Source organism: Microcaecilia unicolor, chromosome 2 (genome assembly GCF_901765095.1).
Source record: "Microcaecilia unicolor chromosome 2, aMicUni1.1, whole genome shotgun sequence".
NCBI classification, from domain to species: Eukaryota; Metazoa; Chordata; class Amphibia; order Gymnophiona; family Siphonopidae; genus Microcaecilia; species Microcaecilia unicolor.
The window spans coordinates 558,529,556-558,544,763 of record NC_044032.1 but is presented as its reverse complement, the minus strand read 5'-3'; the positions used below and the strand labels follow the sequence as shown (position 1 = coordinate 558,544,763).

The 15,208-nt window shown below is 49.5% G+C and overlaps 1 protein-coding gene across 1 annotated transcript in view; it reads right to left on the bottom strand.

Annotated features, from left to right (window-relative positions):
• The window catches only part of CEP135 (centrosomal protein 135), a 445,305-nt gene that overhangs the window by 134,866 nt on the left and 295,231 nt on the right, over positions 1-15,208 (bottom strand). Inside the window, exons 13-14 of the mRNA XM_030191406.1 lie at positions 9,748-9,825; positions 9,441-9,592 (exon numbers count right to left, since the gene is read on the bottom strand). Coding sequence (XP_030047266.1) covers positions 9,441-9,592; positions 9,748-9,825 — 230 coding nt within the window. The remainder of the gene's footprint in view (positions 1-9,440; positions 9,593-9,747; positions 9,826-15,208) is intronic.

Sequence of the window (15,208 nt, the reverse complement as noted above, 5' to 3'; positions counted from 1 at the left end):
TAAACAAATCAGAATCAGGATTTCGCTCCAGCCACAGCACTGAAACAGTGCTAATTACTCTCCTAACCAAATTCAAACAAAAAATTGCAACTGGCAAAAGCATACTTCTCCTACAATTCAACATGTCTAGTGCGTTCGACATGGTAAACCACAATATATTGCTAAACATCCTAGAATACTTTGGGATTGGTGGAAACGTGCTCAGCTAGATCAAAGGTTTCCTAACCACTAGAACATACCAAGTGATATCAAACTCGAACATATCAGCACCATGGAAACCAGAATGTGGAGTACCACAAGGATCACTGCTATCACCGACCCTTTTCAACCTAATGATGACTCCACTAGACAAAGTGGAGGAGTGGCCTAGTGGTTAAGTTGGTGGACTTTGGTCCTGGGGAACTGAGGAACTGAGTTCGATTCCCACTTCAGGCACAGACAGCTCCTTGTGACTCTGGGCAAGTCACTTATCCCTCCATTGCCCCATGTAAGCCGCATTGAGCCTGCCATGAGTGGGAAAGCGCGGGGTACAAATGTAACGAAAACAAATCCTTATCCAACCATGGTCTCAACCCCTACATCTACGCAGATGATGTCACAATATACATCCCACACAAACACGATCTAACAGAAATCACCAACGAAATCAAACTCAGCCTGCAAATCATGAACTCATGGGCGGATGCATTTCAACTAAAACAACGCAGAAAAAACACATTGTCTCATCCTCTCATCTCAATACAACAGGCACAAACCCACCAATATAAACACTCCTGATTACACCCTTCCTGTTTCAGACAACCTGAAAATTCTCAGAGTTACAATCGACCAAAACCCAATGCTAGAAAGCCAAGCGAAAACTACATCAAAGAAAATGTTCCACTCAATGTGGAAACTCAAAACGAGTAAAATCCTTCTTCCCGAGGGAAATATTCCGTAACCTATTACAATCAATGGTACTAAGTCACCTAGACTACTGCAATGGAATCTATGCGGGATACAAAGAACTAATCATTAAGAAACTCCAAACGGCCCAAAACACAGCAGCCAGACTTATATTTGGAAAAACGGTATTCGAAAGCGCCAAACCCCTACGAGAAAAACTGCACTGGCTCCCAATCAAAGAATGAATTGCGTTCAAAATCTGCACCCTGGTTCATAAAATTATTCACGGCGAGACCCCGGTATACATGGCAGACCTCATAGACTTACCAGCTAGAAACACAAAAAGTTCAGCAAGCACATACCTAAATCTCCATTATCCAAGCTGCAAAGGTATAAAATATAAATCAACATACACATCTAGCTTCTCCTACATAAGCGCGCAACTATGGAACGCACTACCAAATGTCTTGAAAACACTGCATGACCTAACAAGGTTCCGGAAATCATTACAAACCAACCTGTTCAAGAAGGCATACCCTAATGATCCAACCTAAACGCCTGAACCCTGCTACACAATGAAACTAATACTAGAACTGGACAAAACCTCTCTCTTCTTCTTTGATTACCTAATGTCTTCACACTCGTGAACGTTAACACACTGCCACTCTGCATCTGTCATACCGGAATTGGCGATTGCCATCACGGTACTATGTAAGCCACATTGAGCCTGCAAATAGGTGGGAAAATGTGGGATACAAATACAACAAATAAATAAATAAATAATGTTGAGAGGACGCTGCCTGCATGGACTGTGGTGAAGTTTCCTCCACCGACGTTAAAGGGGAGTCGACCTGGGTGGCAGCCTACACCGAGGATGGGGCCCTCACTACAGGTAAAGGGACAGACACTGCTGCAGCAGACGGCACAGAAGGTGCAAGCACCCCCGATGCCGAAGCAGACTGGCGCAGCAGTCCTTTCAGAAGTTCTGGAAGAAGGGCATGGATGCACTCGTTGAGAGCCGCCATCAGAAAAGGCTGTGGGGCCGGTGGAGCAACCAATGGCAGAATCTGCTGAGGCTCAGGAGCAGGTACCGGGTTGCCAAGAGGCCGACGCATCAGCACCTCCTGTATGGAGGGGGAGTGGTCCTCTCGGCGCCGACTCTCTTCAGGTACCGAATCTTTTGATGCCCCGGAGCTCCCGGCACTTTGTATCGAAGGAGATCTGTGACGGTGCTTCTTCGCCTTCACTCGATACCTGTCACCGAGGCTCCTTGGTGTCGATGAGGACGACGAGGAATCCTCACGTCTCCTTGGGGTCAGGTCCGACGATGGTCCTTGGGGGGGGGGGGGGGGGGCTGCACAGCAGGAGGTCTCGAGACAGGTGGAGATCCACTCGACTCTTCACAACTCCCAGCGTGTCTTGACCTCTCAGCAGCCATTACCTCTGCTCCTGATGTCAATGCTTCCCTCAATGTTGACACTGATGCCGCCGACCTCAGTACCAATGTCGATGCCGACGTCAAAGGACCAGACCTAGCCCCAAAATGTTTATTGCGTTGGGCTTCTCAAGCTATCTGGGTCCGTTTCTTCATACGAAGACACAGAGCACAAGTAGGTGGGTTAAGCTCAGGCCCAAGGCACTGGATACACCTGAGATGGTCCGGTTGCACCGAATATAACGTTTGAAGCTGCTGGGTGTCTTCGATGACATGGAAGGAAAAATGGCTTCGGCGAAATCAAAAGACTCAATTGTGCCATTAAAAAAGGGCACAAAACAGAGGAGAAAATCAGCCTCGTCGAAAAGGAAAGGAAACTTTAAAACGGGGGAAAAAAAAGTACCGAGGATTTATCTAAAAGGGATCTAAGATTTTTTTTTTTTTTAAAAAGAAACAAAGAAAAATAGAAAAAAATTGTGAAAAATTCGCTTCAGAAGAAACTCTTTTCCGGGCCAGAACGAGGAGCACAGGAGGAACCTGCTGCACCTCGTCACGGGAAAAAAAGTAACTGAGGTACGCGCTCGCACGGTGAGCAGGAAGTCAGTTGGCACACACGCGCCAGAAGACTCTAGCAAAGTTTTTTGTCTTTGTTATGGCAAAATGCCAGTTCCCAGGCACACGCGGACGTCGATCCACATGTGAGAATAATGCAGCCTGCTTGTCCTCGAAGAAAGCGAATGCTACATACCTGTAGAAGGTATTCTCCGAGGACAGCAGGCTGATTGTTCTCACTGATGGGTGACGTCCACGGCAGCCCCTCCAATCGGAATCTTCACTAGCAAAATCCTTTGCTAGCCCTTGCGCGCCAATGCGCACCGCGCATGCACAACCGTCTTCCCGCCCGAAACCGGCTCGTGCCGGCCAGTCTCATATATAGCAAGACAAAGCAAGGGAAGACACAACTCCAAAGGGGAGGCGGGCGGGTTTGTGAGAACAATCAGCCTGCTGTCCTCGGAGAATACCTTCTACATGTATGTAGCATTCGCTTTCTCCGAGGACAAGCAGGCTGCTTGTTCTCACTGATGGGGTATCCCTAGCCCCCAGGCTCACTCAAAACAACAACCATGGTCAATTGGGCCTCGCAACGGCGAGGACATAACTGAGATTGACCTAACAATTTATCCAACTAACTGAGAGTGCAGCCTGGAACAGAATAAACATGGGCCTAGGGGGGTGGAGTTGGATTCTAAACCCCGAACAGATTCTGAAGCACTGACTGCCCGAACCGACTGTCGCGTCGGGTATCCTGCTGCAGGCAGTAATGAGATGTGAATGTGTGGACTGATGACCACGTCAGAGCCTTGCAAATTTCTTCTACAGTGGCTGACTTCAAGTGAGCCACCGACGCTGCCATGGCTCTAACACTATGAGCTGTGACATGACCCTCAAGAGTCAGCCCAGCTTGGGCGTAAGTGAAGGAAATGCAATCTGCTAGCCAAATGGATATGGTGCGTTTCCCTACAGCCACTCCCCTCCTGTTGGGATCAAAAGAAACAAACAATTGGGCGGACTGTCTGTTGGGCTGTGTCCGCTCCAGATAGAAGGCTAATGCTCTCTTGCAGTCCAATGTGTGCAGCTGACGTTCAGCAGGGCAGGAATGAGGACGGGGAAAAAATGTTGGCAAGACAATTGACTGGTTCAGATGGAACTCCGACACAACCTTTGGCAAGAACTTAGGGTGAGTGCGGAGGACTACTCTGTTATGATGAAATTTGGTGTAAGGGGCCTGGGCTACCAGGGCCTGAAGCTCACTGACTCCACGAGCTGAAGTAACTGCCACCAAGAAAATGACCTTCCAGGTCAAGTACTTCAGATGGCAGGAATTCAGTGGCTCAAAAGGAGGTTTCATCAGCTGGGTGAGAACGACATTGAGATCCCATGACACTGTAGGAGGTTTGACAGGGGGCTTTGACAAATGCAAACCTCTCATGAAGCGAACAACTAAAGGCTGTCCTGAGATCGGCTTACCTTCCACACGGTAATGGTATGCACTGATTGCACTAAGGTGAACCCTGACAGAGTTGGTCTTGAGACCAGACTCAGACAAGTGCAGAAGGTATTCAAGCAGGGTCTGTGTAGGACAAGAGCGAGGATCTAGGGCCTTCCTGTCACACCAGATGGCAAACCTCCTCCATAGAAAGAAGTAACTCCTCTTAGTGGAATCTTTTCTGGAAGCAAGCAAGATGCGGGAGACACCCTCTGACAGACCCAAAGAGGCAAAGTCTACGCTCTCAACATCCAGGCCGTGAGAGCCAGAGACCGGAGGTTGGGATGCAGAAGCGCCCCTTCGTCCTGTGTGATGAGGGTCGGAAAACACTCCAATCTCCACGGTTCTTTGGAGGACAACTCCAGAAGAAGAGGGAACCAGATCTGATGCGGCCAAAAAGGAGCAATCAGAATCATGGTGCCTCGGTCTTGCTTGAGTTTCAACAAAGTCTTCCCCACCAGAGGTATGGGAGGATAAGCATACAGCAGACCCTCCCCCCAGTCCAGGAGGAAGGCATCCGATGCCAGTCTGCTGTGGGCCTGAAGCCTGGAACAGAACTGAGGGACTTTGTGGTTGGCTCGAGATGCGAAGAGATCTACCAAGGGGGTGTCCCACACCTGGAAGATCTGTCGCACTACACGGGAATTGAGCGACCACTCGTGAGGTTGTATAATCCTGCTCAACCTGTCGGCCAGACTGTTGTTTACGCCTGCCAGATATGTGGCTTGGAGCACCATGCCGTGACGGCGAGCCCAGAGCCACATGCTGACGGCTTCCTGACACAGGGGGCGAGATCCGGTGCCCCCCTGCTTGTTGATGTAATACATGGCAACCTGGTTGTCTGTCTGAATTTGGATAATTTGGTGGGACAGCCGATCTCTGAAAGCCTTCAGAGCGTTCCAGACCGCTCGTAACTCCAGAAGATTGATCTGCAGATCGCGTTCCTGGAGGGACCAGCTTCCTTGGGTGTGAAGCCCATCGACATGAGCTCCCCACCCCAGGAGAGACGCATCCGTGGTCAGCACTTTTTGTGGCTGAGGAATTTGGAAAGGACGTCCCAGAGTCAAATTGGACCAAATCGTCCACCAATACAGGGATTTGAGAAACTCGTGGACAGGTGGATCACGTCTTCTAGATCCCCAGCAGCCTGAAACCACTGGGAAGCTAGGGTCCATTGGGCAGATCTCATGTGTAGGCGGGCCATGGGAGTCACATGAACTGTGGAGGCCATGTGGCCCAGCAATCTCAACATCTGCCGAGCTGTGATCTGCTGGGACGCTCGAACCCGCGAGACGAGGGACAACAAGTTGTTGGCTCTCGTCTCTGGGAGATAGGCGCGAGCCGTCCGAGAATCCAGCAGAGCTCCTATGAATTCAAGTTTCTGCACTGGGAGAAGGTGGGGCTTTGGATAATTTATCACAAACCCCAGTAGCTCCAGGAGGCGAATAGTCATCTGCATGGACTGTAGAGCTCCCGCCTCGGATGTGTTCTTCACCAGCCAATCGTCGAGATATGGGAATACGTGTACCCCCAGTCTGCGAAGTGCCGCTGCTATTACAGCCAAGCACTTCGTGAACACTCTGGGCGCAGAGGCAAGCCCAAAGGGTAGCACACAGTACTGGAAGTGACGTGTGCCCAGCTGAAATCGCAGATACTGTCTGTGAGCTGGCAGTATCGGGATGTGTGTGTAGGCGTCCTTCAAGTCCAGACAGCATAGCCAATCGTTTTCCTGAATCATGGGGAGAAGGGTGCCCAGGGAAAGCATTCTGAACTTTTCTTTGACCAGATATTTGTTCAGGGCCCTTAGGTCTAGGATGGGACGCATCCCCCCTGTTTTCTTTTCCACAAGGAAGTACCTGGAATAGAATCCCAGCTCTTCTTGCCCAGATTGCACGGGCTCGACCGCATTGGCGCTGAGAAGGGCGGAGAGTTCCTCTGCAAGTACCTGCTTGTGCTGGAAGCTGTAAGACTGAGCTCCCGGTGGACAATTTGGAGGTTTTGAGGCCAAATTGAGGGTGTATCCTTGCCGGACTATTTGGAGAACCCACTGATCGGAGGTTATGAGAGGCCACCTTTGGTGAAAAGCTTTCAACCTCCCTCCGACTGGCAGGTCGCCCGGCACTGACACTTGGGTGTCGGCTATGCTCTGCTGGAGCCAGTCAAAAGCTCGTCCCTTGCTTTTGCTGGGGAGCCGAGGGGCCTTGCTGAGCCGCACGCTGCTGACGAGAGCGCGCGCGCTGGGGCTTAGCCTGGGCCGCAGGCTGTAGAGGAGGAGGATTGTACCTACGCTTACCAGAAGAGTAGGGAACAGTCCTCCTTCCCCCAAAAAATCGTCTACCTGTAGAGGTAGAAGCTAAAGGCTGCCGGCGGGAGAACTTGTCAAAAGCGGTATCCTGCTGGTGGAGCTGCTCTACCACCTGCTCGACTTTTTCTCCAAAAATGTTATCCGCACTCAAGGCGAGTCCGCAATCCGCTGCTGGAGTCTATTCTCTAGGTCGGAGGCACGCAGCCATGAGAGTTTGCGCATCACCACACCTTGAGCAGCGGCCCTGGACGCAACATCAAAGGTATCATACACCCCTCTGGCCAGGAATTTTCTGCACGCCTTCAGCTGCCTGACCACCTCCTGAAAAGGCTTGGCTTGCTCAGGGGGGAGCTTGTCCACCAAGCCCGCCAACTGCCGCACATTGTTCCGCATGTGTATGCTCGTGTAGAGCTGGTAAGACTGAATTTTGGCCACAAGCATAGAGGAATGGTAGGCCTTCCTCCCAAAGGAGTCTAAGGTTCTAGAGTCCTTGCCCGGGGGCGCCGAAGCATGCTCCCTAGAACTCTTAGCCTTCTTTAGGGCCAAATCCACAACTCCAGAGTCGTGAGGCAACTGAGTGCGCATCAGCTCTGGGTCCCCATGGATCCGGTACTGGGACTCGATCTTCTTGGGAATGTGGGGATTACTTACTGGCTTGGTCCAGTTCGCCAGCAATGTCTTTTTGAGGACATGATGCATGGGTACTGTGGACGCTTCCTTAGGTGGAGAAGGATAGTCCAGGAGCTCAAACATTTCAGCCCTGGGCTCGTCCTCCACAACCACCGGGAAGGGGATGGCCATAGACATCTCCCGGACAAAGGAAGCGAAAGACAGACTTTCGGGAGGAGAAAGCTGCCTTTCAGGAGAGGGAGTGGGATCAGAAGGAAGGCCATCAGACTCCTCGTCAGAGAAATATCTGATGTCCTCCTCCTCCTCCCACGAGGCCTCACCATCGGTATCAGACACAAGTTCACGAACCTGTGTCTGAAGCCGTGCCCGGCTCGACTCCGTGGAACCACGGCCACGGTGGGAGCGTCGAGAGGTAGACTCCCTCGCCCGCACCGGCGAAGCTCCCTCCGCCGACGTTGTCGGGGAGCCTTCCTGGGAGGCTACCGCAAGCGGTACCGATGTCGGAGACCTCACCCCGGGCAAGGGGCCAGCCGGCGCCTCATTCGACGGTACCGGTGGCGCAAGCACCCCCGGTACCGGAGGGGAAGGGCACAACAGCTCTCCCAGGATCTCTGGGAGAACGGCCCAGAGACTCTCGTGCAGAGCGGCTGTGGAGAAAGACATGGAATCCGATGCAGGTGTCGATGTCAGAGTCTGTTCCGGGCGTGGAGGCTGTTCCGGGCTGTCCATAGTGGAGCGCATCGACACCTCTTGAACAGAGGGTGAGCGGTCCTCTCAGTGCCGATGCCTGCTGGGTGCCGACTCCCTCGGCGACCCAGAGCTCTCGGTGCCGATGCAGGAAGGGGACCGGTGTCGATGCTTCTTCGACTTCTTGGGACGAAGCATGTCACCGGATCTTCCCGGCACCAAAGAGGAGGACGTAGAATCCAGCCGTCGCTTCCTCGGGGCCGAGGCCGAAGGTCGGTCTCGGGGGGGCTGTACCGCAGGAGCCCTCAGGGTAGGGGGAGACCCACCCGAAGGCTCACCGCCACCAGCAGGGAAATGGACAGCCCTCACCTGCACTCCAGACGAAGCACCACCGTCCGACGACATCAGCAGACGAGGAGGTCCCGGTACCACCGACGCTGACTTCCGATGTCTCAACCCCAATGCAGAGGGTCGATGCCTCGATACACTTGATGCAATCGCGGCCAAGGATGAAGGTGTGGACGCTGGCGACGTCGATGCACTCGATACTCCCGGTGCCGATGCCGACGAAGAGCCCGAGAACAAAACGTTCCACTGGGCCAATCTCGCTACCTGAGTCTTCTTTTGTAAAAGAGAGCACAGACTACAGGCCTGCGGGCGGTGCCCAGCCCCCAGACAGTGAAAACACGACGCGTGTCTATCAGTGAGCGAGATTACCCGGGCGCACTGGGTGCACTTCTTGAAGCCGCTGGGAGACTTCGATGTCATGGGCGGAAAAATCACGCCGGCGAGATCAAAACTCATAATGGCGAAGATGGCACCACAAAAAGGGAAGAAAAAACTTCGAACAGAGGCCTCAAAGGGGCCTACCCCGACGACAAAAGAAAACTTCACGGGGCAAAAACTAGAAATATAGGAAGGGGAACAGACCGAAAAGGTCTCCTTCCGAAAGGATTTTTTTTTTTTTCTTAGCGAAGTCCAAAAAAGACGCGCGAGTTCGACTTTCGGGGCGCGAACGGCGTAAACACAACCGTACCGAGCGCGGACAAAAGAAGACTGGCCGGCACGAGCCGGTTTCGGGCGGGAAGACGGCCGCGCATGCGCGGTGCGCATCGGCGCGCGAGGGCTAGCAAAGGATTTTGCTAGTGAAGATTCCGATTGGAGGGGCTGCCATGGACGTCACCCATCAGTGAGAACAAGCAGCCTGCTTGTCCTCGGAGAATATTAACTTTAACATTAAGAGTGCTTTCATGTAAATGATAGAGTTACAAATTAAGAAGAATGTGTGATGTATGCTGCAGTATCCCACTACAGTTACCTTCCCATCCTCCCTTTTAGTTTATTTACACAAAAAAAATATTTATTTGAAAACAAGAATCTATAATTACAAGCTTAACCACATGCTAAAATATTTAGCTTTTTTATTTTTTTTTTATTTGGAGAATACTAACCGGACTGAACCTAGTTCTATCTTCTGTTGAGAAAAATCATCTGATGTCTGGGAAAGTTTATAAGACTGAGTTTTCACTTCATTTTCAAGTGAGGCCATAGTCTCTCTCAGAACAGAAATCGAAGACTTCAAATCAAACCGTTCTTTTTCAAGCTGTAATTAATAAAAGAAAAAACAACAACCTAAGTCCAACTGACCTCCATGAATTATTTCATAAAATGTTTTAAAGAAAAGTATTTTGTATGAAGGAGCTAATATCAGAAAGTGTAAGGCAAAAGTTAAACAATCCATTTATATGCAACACTTACCACATAAATGGTATTTTCTAAATCAGAAATTTTTTGTTCCATTTTTGATTTCTCATAACTTATTGATTCATGCTGGCTCTGAAAAGTAAAAAGTTTGATTTTAAAAACTTTGCATTTATCATTAAATATCTATACTACTTTATTACTATGTTAACAAGGACACAACAAATTCCCTAATTATTTATGAATTCAGATTTGAGAATCACATATTGGCAACAGAATATGGGTCCAATACACAAATAATTACCAATGGAAGGAAAGAAATGGGTAATAAAGCAGAGAATATCAAATGCCTCTATATCTCTCCAACGTGTAACCACATCTCAAATATTGTGTACAATTTTGGTCGATGAACAGTGGGAAAGTGACAATGAACTCAAGAGATAAGGACAGCACTGTAAATCTTCTCAAATGAATTTTATTTAACAGAGACTCGACACAGTACCATGTTTCAGCCAACTGCCTGCTTCAGGAGTCTAAATACAAAAATAGGACATAATAATATAATAAATATGATATATGCAGAGACATGTATAATTCAAAAAATGTTTTAAAAAACATATACTTATGAAATACATATATAAAGTAATTAAAAAGAAAATCTACTTGATTGGTCAATTTATACTGCTATGTGATCAATAATTATTTTAGCGACAATGGAAAACCAAATCCTATATAATAATTTGCACCATGAACGATCCATGAAGCTGCCTGGGCCCGTGCCTCCATTCTGATTGGCTGTGGGACTGAAACCTCGGATAACGTCATCCAGAAAGCCCAAGCAACAGCAGTGCGGGCCCAGGCAGCTTCATCGAACATTCATGGAAAATAAAAGCTAAGAAAAAGAAAGGACAAAAACCCACCGAGACTGCTGCCCTCCCAAACCTGCTGCGCTCACCGAACGCCCTCCACAACCACCCCGACACAACAGACAAGATAAGGGGGGGAAAATGCATGAAAGAAAGCGACAGAAGCAACTTAACTCCTGCCGCCATGACACAGGCGCCTGACAGGCAGCTCCGAACAGAAAAAGATGATTTGAATCCTACTCTGAAGCCTCTGATGCGCCCCCCCCCCCCCGGCACATCAAACATCCCCTCCCCCCACCTGAAGCACATCAACCCCCTTGCCACTCGCAGCTGCCACTGGCAATGCTGTCCGGCCGCTGCTGCTGCTTCTCCTGTTGAGCAGCAGCGGCCGCTACAAAAAGAAAAAAAAAACATAAATGTTTTTAAACCCAGCCCAAATCATTCACAAATGCCCGACTCTTAAAATGCAGTCTCTGCAGCCGCTCCTCCTCTCGCCTCCACGTCACTGCCCCTGGAGTAAGACCCCGGAGGAGCGCAGCAACATGAGCGGTGAGAGGAGGAGCGACTGCAGAGACTGCATTTTAAGACTTGGGCATTTGCGAATGATTTGGGCTGGGTTTAAAAGCATTTATTGCTTTTTTCCTTTTTGTAGCGGCTGCTGCTGCTCAACAGGAGAAGCAGCAGCGGCCGGACAGTGTTACCATTGGCAGCTGCGGGTGGCTGGACATGGGTAGCTGGGGGGGGGGGGGGGGGAGGGTCGCTGGACATGGGTGGCTGCAGGGGGAGAGGAGAATCGCTGGACATGGATGGCTGGAGGGGGCGTAGGGGAAAGGGAGGTGGGGAGGGGGTCCTGAGACCAGAGAGGTGGGGGTGGGGAGGGGGGCCCTGCGAGAGGGGGTGGGGTGGGGTTCACACTCACTGTCTCTCACATGCACTCTCTCTGACACACTCCCTGCCTATCACACTTTGTCTGTCTCACACACACAGTCTCACACACACGGACACTCTGGGAGGAAAGCTCACTGGTAGAGCATTTGAGGCATTCTAAGGACTGTCTATGGAGATGTGGTCCCAGTTTGAGGAGGTGTGCAAAGTTTTGTTGAACCATTATGCAATTACCCCTGAGACCTACAGACTAAAGCTCCGAACTTTGCAAAAGGGGGCGGATGATACTCACGGCAAGTCTGTAATCCAGCATCAGCGGTGGCTCAGTGGAGCCGAGGTAAAAACACTGTAGGACTGCCAAAACCTGATAGTCCTGGAGCAGTTTCTTCAGTGGTGTCGTCCAGAGGTGAAGAAGCATGTTTAAGATCACCAGCCCAGCACTCCAGAGAAAGCGGCTGAGTGAAGTGACATTTTTGTGGCTAACCGTCCTTGGTTGGTAATGAAAAACCATCCTTATCTGCAGCAGCCAGGATTTAAGGGCAGCCAGGGTCCTAAGTCAAATATCTGGGCAAGTCACTTAACCCTCCATTGCCCCTGGTACAAAATAAGTACCTGTATATATGTAAACCGCTTTGAATGTAGTTGCAAAAACCTCAGAAAGTCAGTGTATCAAGTCCCACTTCCCTTCCCAGTAACCTCAGAGACTTTAGGCATGAACGTCCTTGTTACCAATGTGGGCGTACTTGACATTTCAAAGCAGATTGCCCAGATAACCCCAATCCTGCACTAAAAAGCATTTCAGTTCCTGCACCAAAGCTGGCAGCTTTCATGGGTGGCTCCAGTCCTACAAAGGGGGCCCACACAGTTGTTGCAGCACAAAAAGTTACTGGTCATTTATCAAGCAAGAAAGAAGATGGGTTTCCACAACACTACAGCACCACAGTAACTGTGAATCAGACCAAAGTGGCTGGACTTGTGAACACTGGCTCTAGCATGACTTTGTTACGACCAGAGCTAGTGCAGGAAGATGCTGTTCTTCCAGGGTGCACTGAGGAGGCAGTAATAGCCAATGGAGCCAGAGAGACTGTACCCATTGCTCGAGTATTCCTGGACTGGGGGGGGGGGTACTAAGCCTGGATATAGAGAAGTAGGCATAATGAAAAACATGCAGGTACAACACTGTATGGGATTGACAAGGGACCAATAAACATTACCCTTGATGGCGGAGTCAGGATTTCAACTATGGTGATCCATACTAGGCCCGGGCAGCCCAACAAACAGAAGCAGCAGAGATCACCTCTCCAGTTCCAGATCCTGAGCCAGTCCAGGAGGAACCAGCTGACCAAGCAGCAGGAGGCGGAGCTCCTGTGATTCCAGCAGCATCAGTTCCTGAGGTGACCGGGGCCGTGAGTATGGGACAGCTTGACTTATTTAACATACTGAACAGACTGTTGACCCTGATTTGTCAGTCACCAGCAGAGACCCTTCCAGATATGGATACTGATATAGGACAGATACATGTTTTTCAGAAAGAACAACACTCTGACCCTGACCTGGAAGCTCTGAGGCAGACGGCTAGTCAGTCTACCAATGAGACTTGTAAAGATCGCATCCTATGGAAAGCAGACTTGTTGTAAAGAGACTGATTCTGTTGATCCTAGTAAGCCCTGGACAGCTTATAGTGTCCAGGGCATAAAGAGAACAACTCCTACAGATTGCACATGATATTCCACTAGCAGGACATCGGAGGATGACATACACACACGCTAGATTGATCCAGAACTTCTATTGGCTGGGAGTATCTTGAGCAGTAGCTGATTATTGTCGAACCTGTGATGCATGCCAGAGAATGGGTAAACCCCAAGATCACCCCCGAGCACTCCTGAAATTATTCAGGGTCGTCAAGTCGCAGGAGGAATGTGAACGATTACAGGAGGACCTTGCGAGACTGGGAGAATGGGCGTGCAAGTGGCAGATGAAGTTCAATGTTGACAAGTGCAAAGTGATGCATGTGGGTAAGAGGAACCCGAATTATAGCTACGTCTTGCAAGGTTCCGCGTTAGGAGTTACAGATCAAGAAAGGGATCTGGGTGTCGTCGTCGATGATACGCTGAAACCTTCTGCTCAGTGTGCTGCTGCGGCTAGGAAAGCGAATAGAATGTTGGGTGTTATTAGGAAGGGTATGGAGTCCAGGTGTGCGGATGTTATAATGCCGTTGTATCGCTCCATGGTGCGACCGCACCTGGAGTATTGTGTTCAGTACTGGTCTCCGTATCTCAAAAAAGATATAGTAGAATTGGAAAAGGTACAGCGAAGGGCGACGAAAATGATAGTGGGGATGGGACGACTTTCCTATGAAGAGAGGCTGAGAAGGCTAGGGCTTTTCAGCTTGGAGAAGAGACGGCTGAGGGGAGATATGATAGAAGTGTATAAAATAATGAGTGGAATGGATCGGGTGGATGTGAAGCGACTGTTCACGCTATCCAAAAATACTAGGACTAGAGGGCATGAGTTGAAGCTACAGTGTGGTAAATTTAAAACGAATCGGAGAAAATTTTTCTTCACCCAACGTGTAATTAGACTCTGGAATTCATTGCCGGAGAACGTGGTACGGGCGGTTAGCTTGACGGAGTTTAAAAAGGGGTTAGATAGATTCCTAAAGGACAAGTCCATAGACCGCTATTAAATGGACTGGAAAAATTCCTCATTTTTAGGTATAACTTGTCTGGAATGTTTTTACGTTTGGGGAGCGTGCCAGGTGCCCTTGACCTGGATTGGCCACTGTCGGTGACAGGATGCTGGGCTAGATGGACCTTTGGTCTTTCCCAGTATGGCACTACTTATGTACTTATGTACTTTACCCATTATCAGTGAGCAATTTGAGAGGATAGCTGTGGATAGTGAGGCCTCTAGCTGCCCCTAGCTGGACTGGGAAAAGATATATATTGACAGTGGTGGACTTTGCTACCAGATATCCTGAAGCGGTAGTTTATCGTTGTCTCTCCCTACGCCCCCCCCCTCGGGTACTCCGTTTTGTTGATAAAACTCTCTTATCTGTTCCCTTCTCTTCTACTGCTAATTCCAGACTCCGTTCATTTTATCTTGCTGCACCTCACGCCTGGAATAAACTTCCCGTGACTGTAAGTCTAGCCCCCTCTTTGGCTGTTTTCAAGTCCAAACTTAAAGCCCACCTCTTTACCACTGCTTTTGACTCCTAACCACTGCTCACTTGCCCTGTCCTTTTTATCCTCACCTCTTTATTCCCTTACCCTTAATTGTTCTGTCTGTCTGCCTGCCTGCCTTATCTAGATTGTAAGCTCTTTGAGCAGGGACAGTCTTTTTGTGTATGGTGTACAGCGCTGCGTATGCCTTGTAGCACTATAGAAATGATAAGTAGTAGTAGGAGTAGAATCAGAGAAAATTGCCACTGCACTGCTAGAAATATTTTCCAGGGTAGGATATCCACGAGAAATACTCTCAGACCAAGGGACACAGTTTATGTCTGAGATGATCCAAAGTCTGCGAGCACACTAGGGAGTAAAATCTGTACGTACTATCCCATATCACCCTGAAACTGATGGGTTGGTGGAGAGATTTAATGGGACATTAAAGCATATGTTAAAGACTTTAGTAGAGACAGGGGACTGGGAAAAATACTTACCCTATTTACTGTTTGCATACAGAGGAGTACCTCAGGATTTTACAGGGTTCTACCCATTTGAGCTGTTTTAAGGCCTGAGGGTGAGAGGGCCCCTTGAACTAATAAG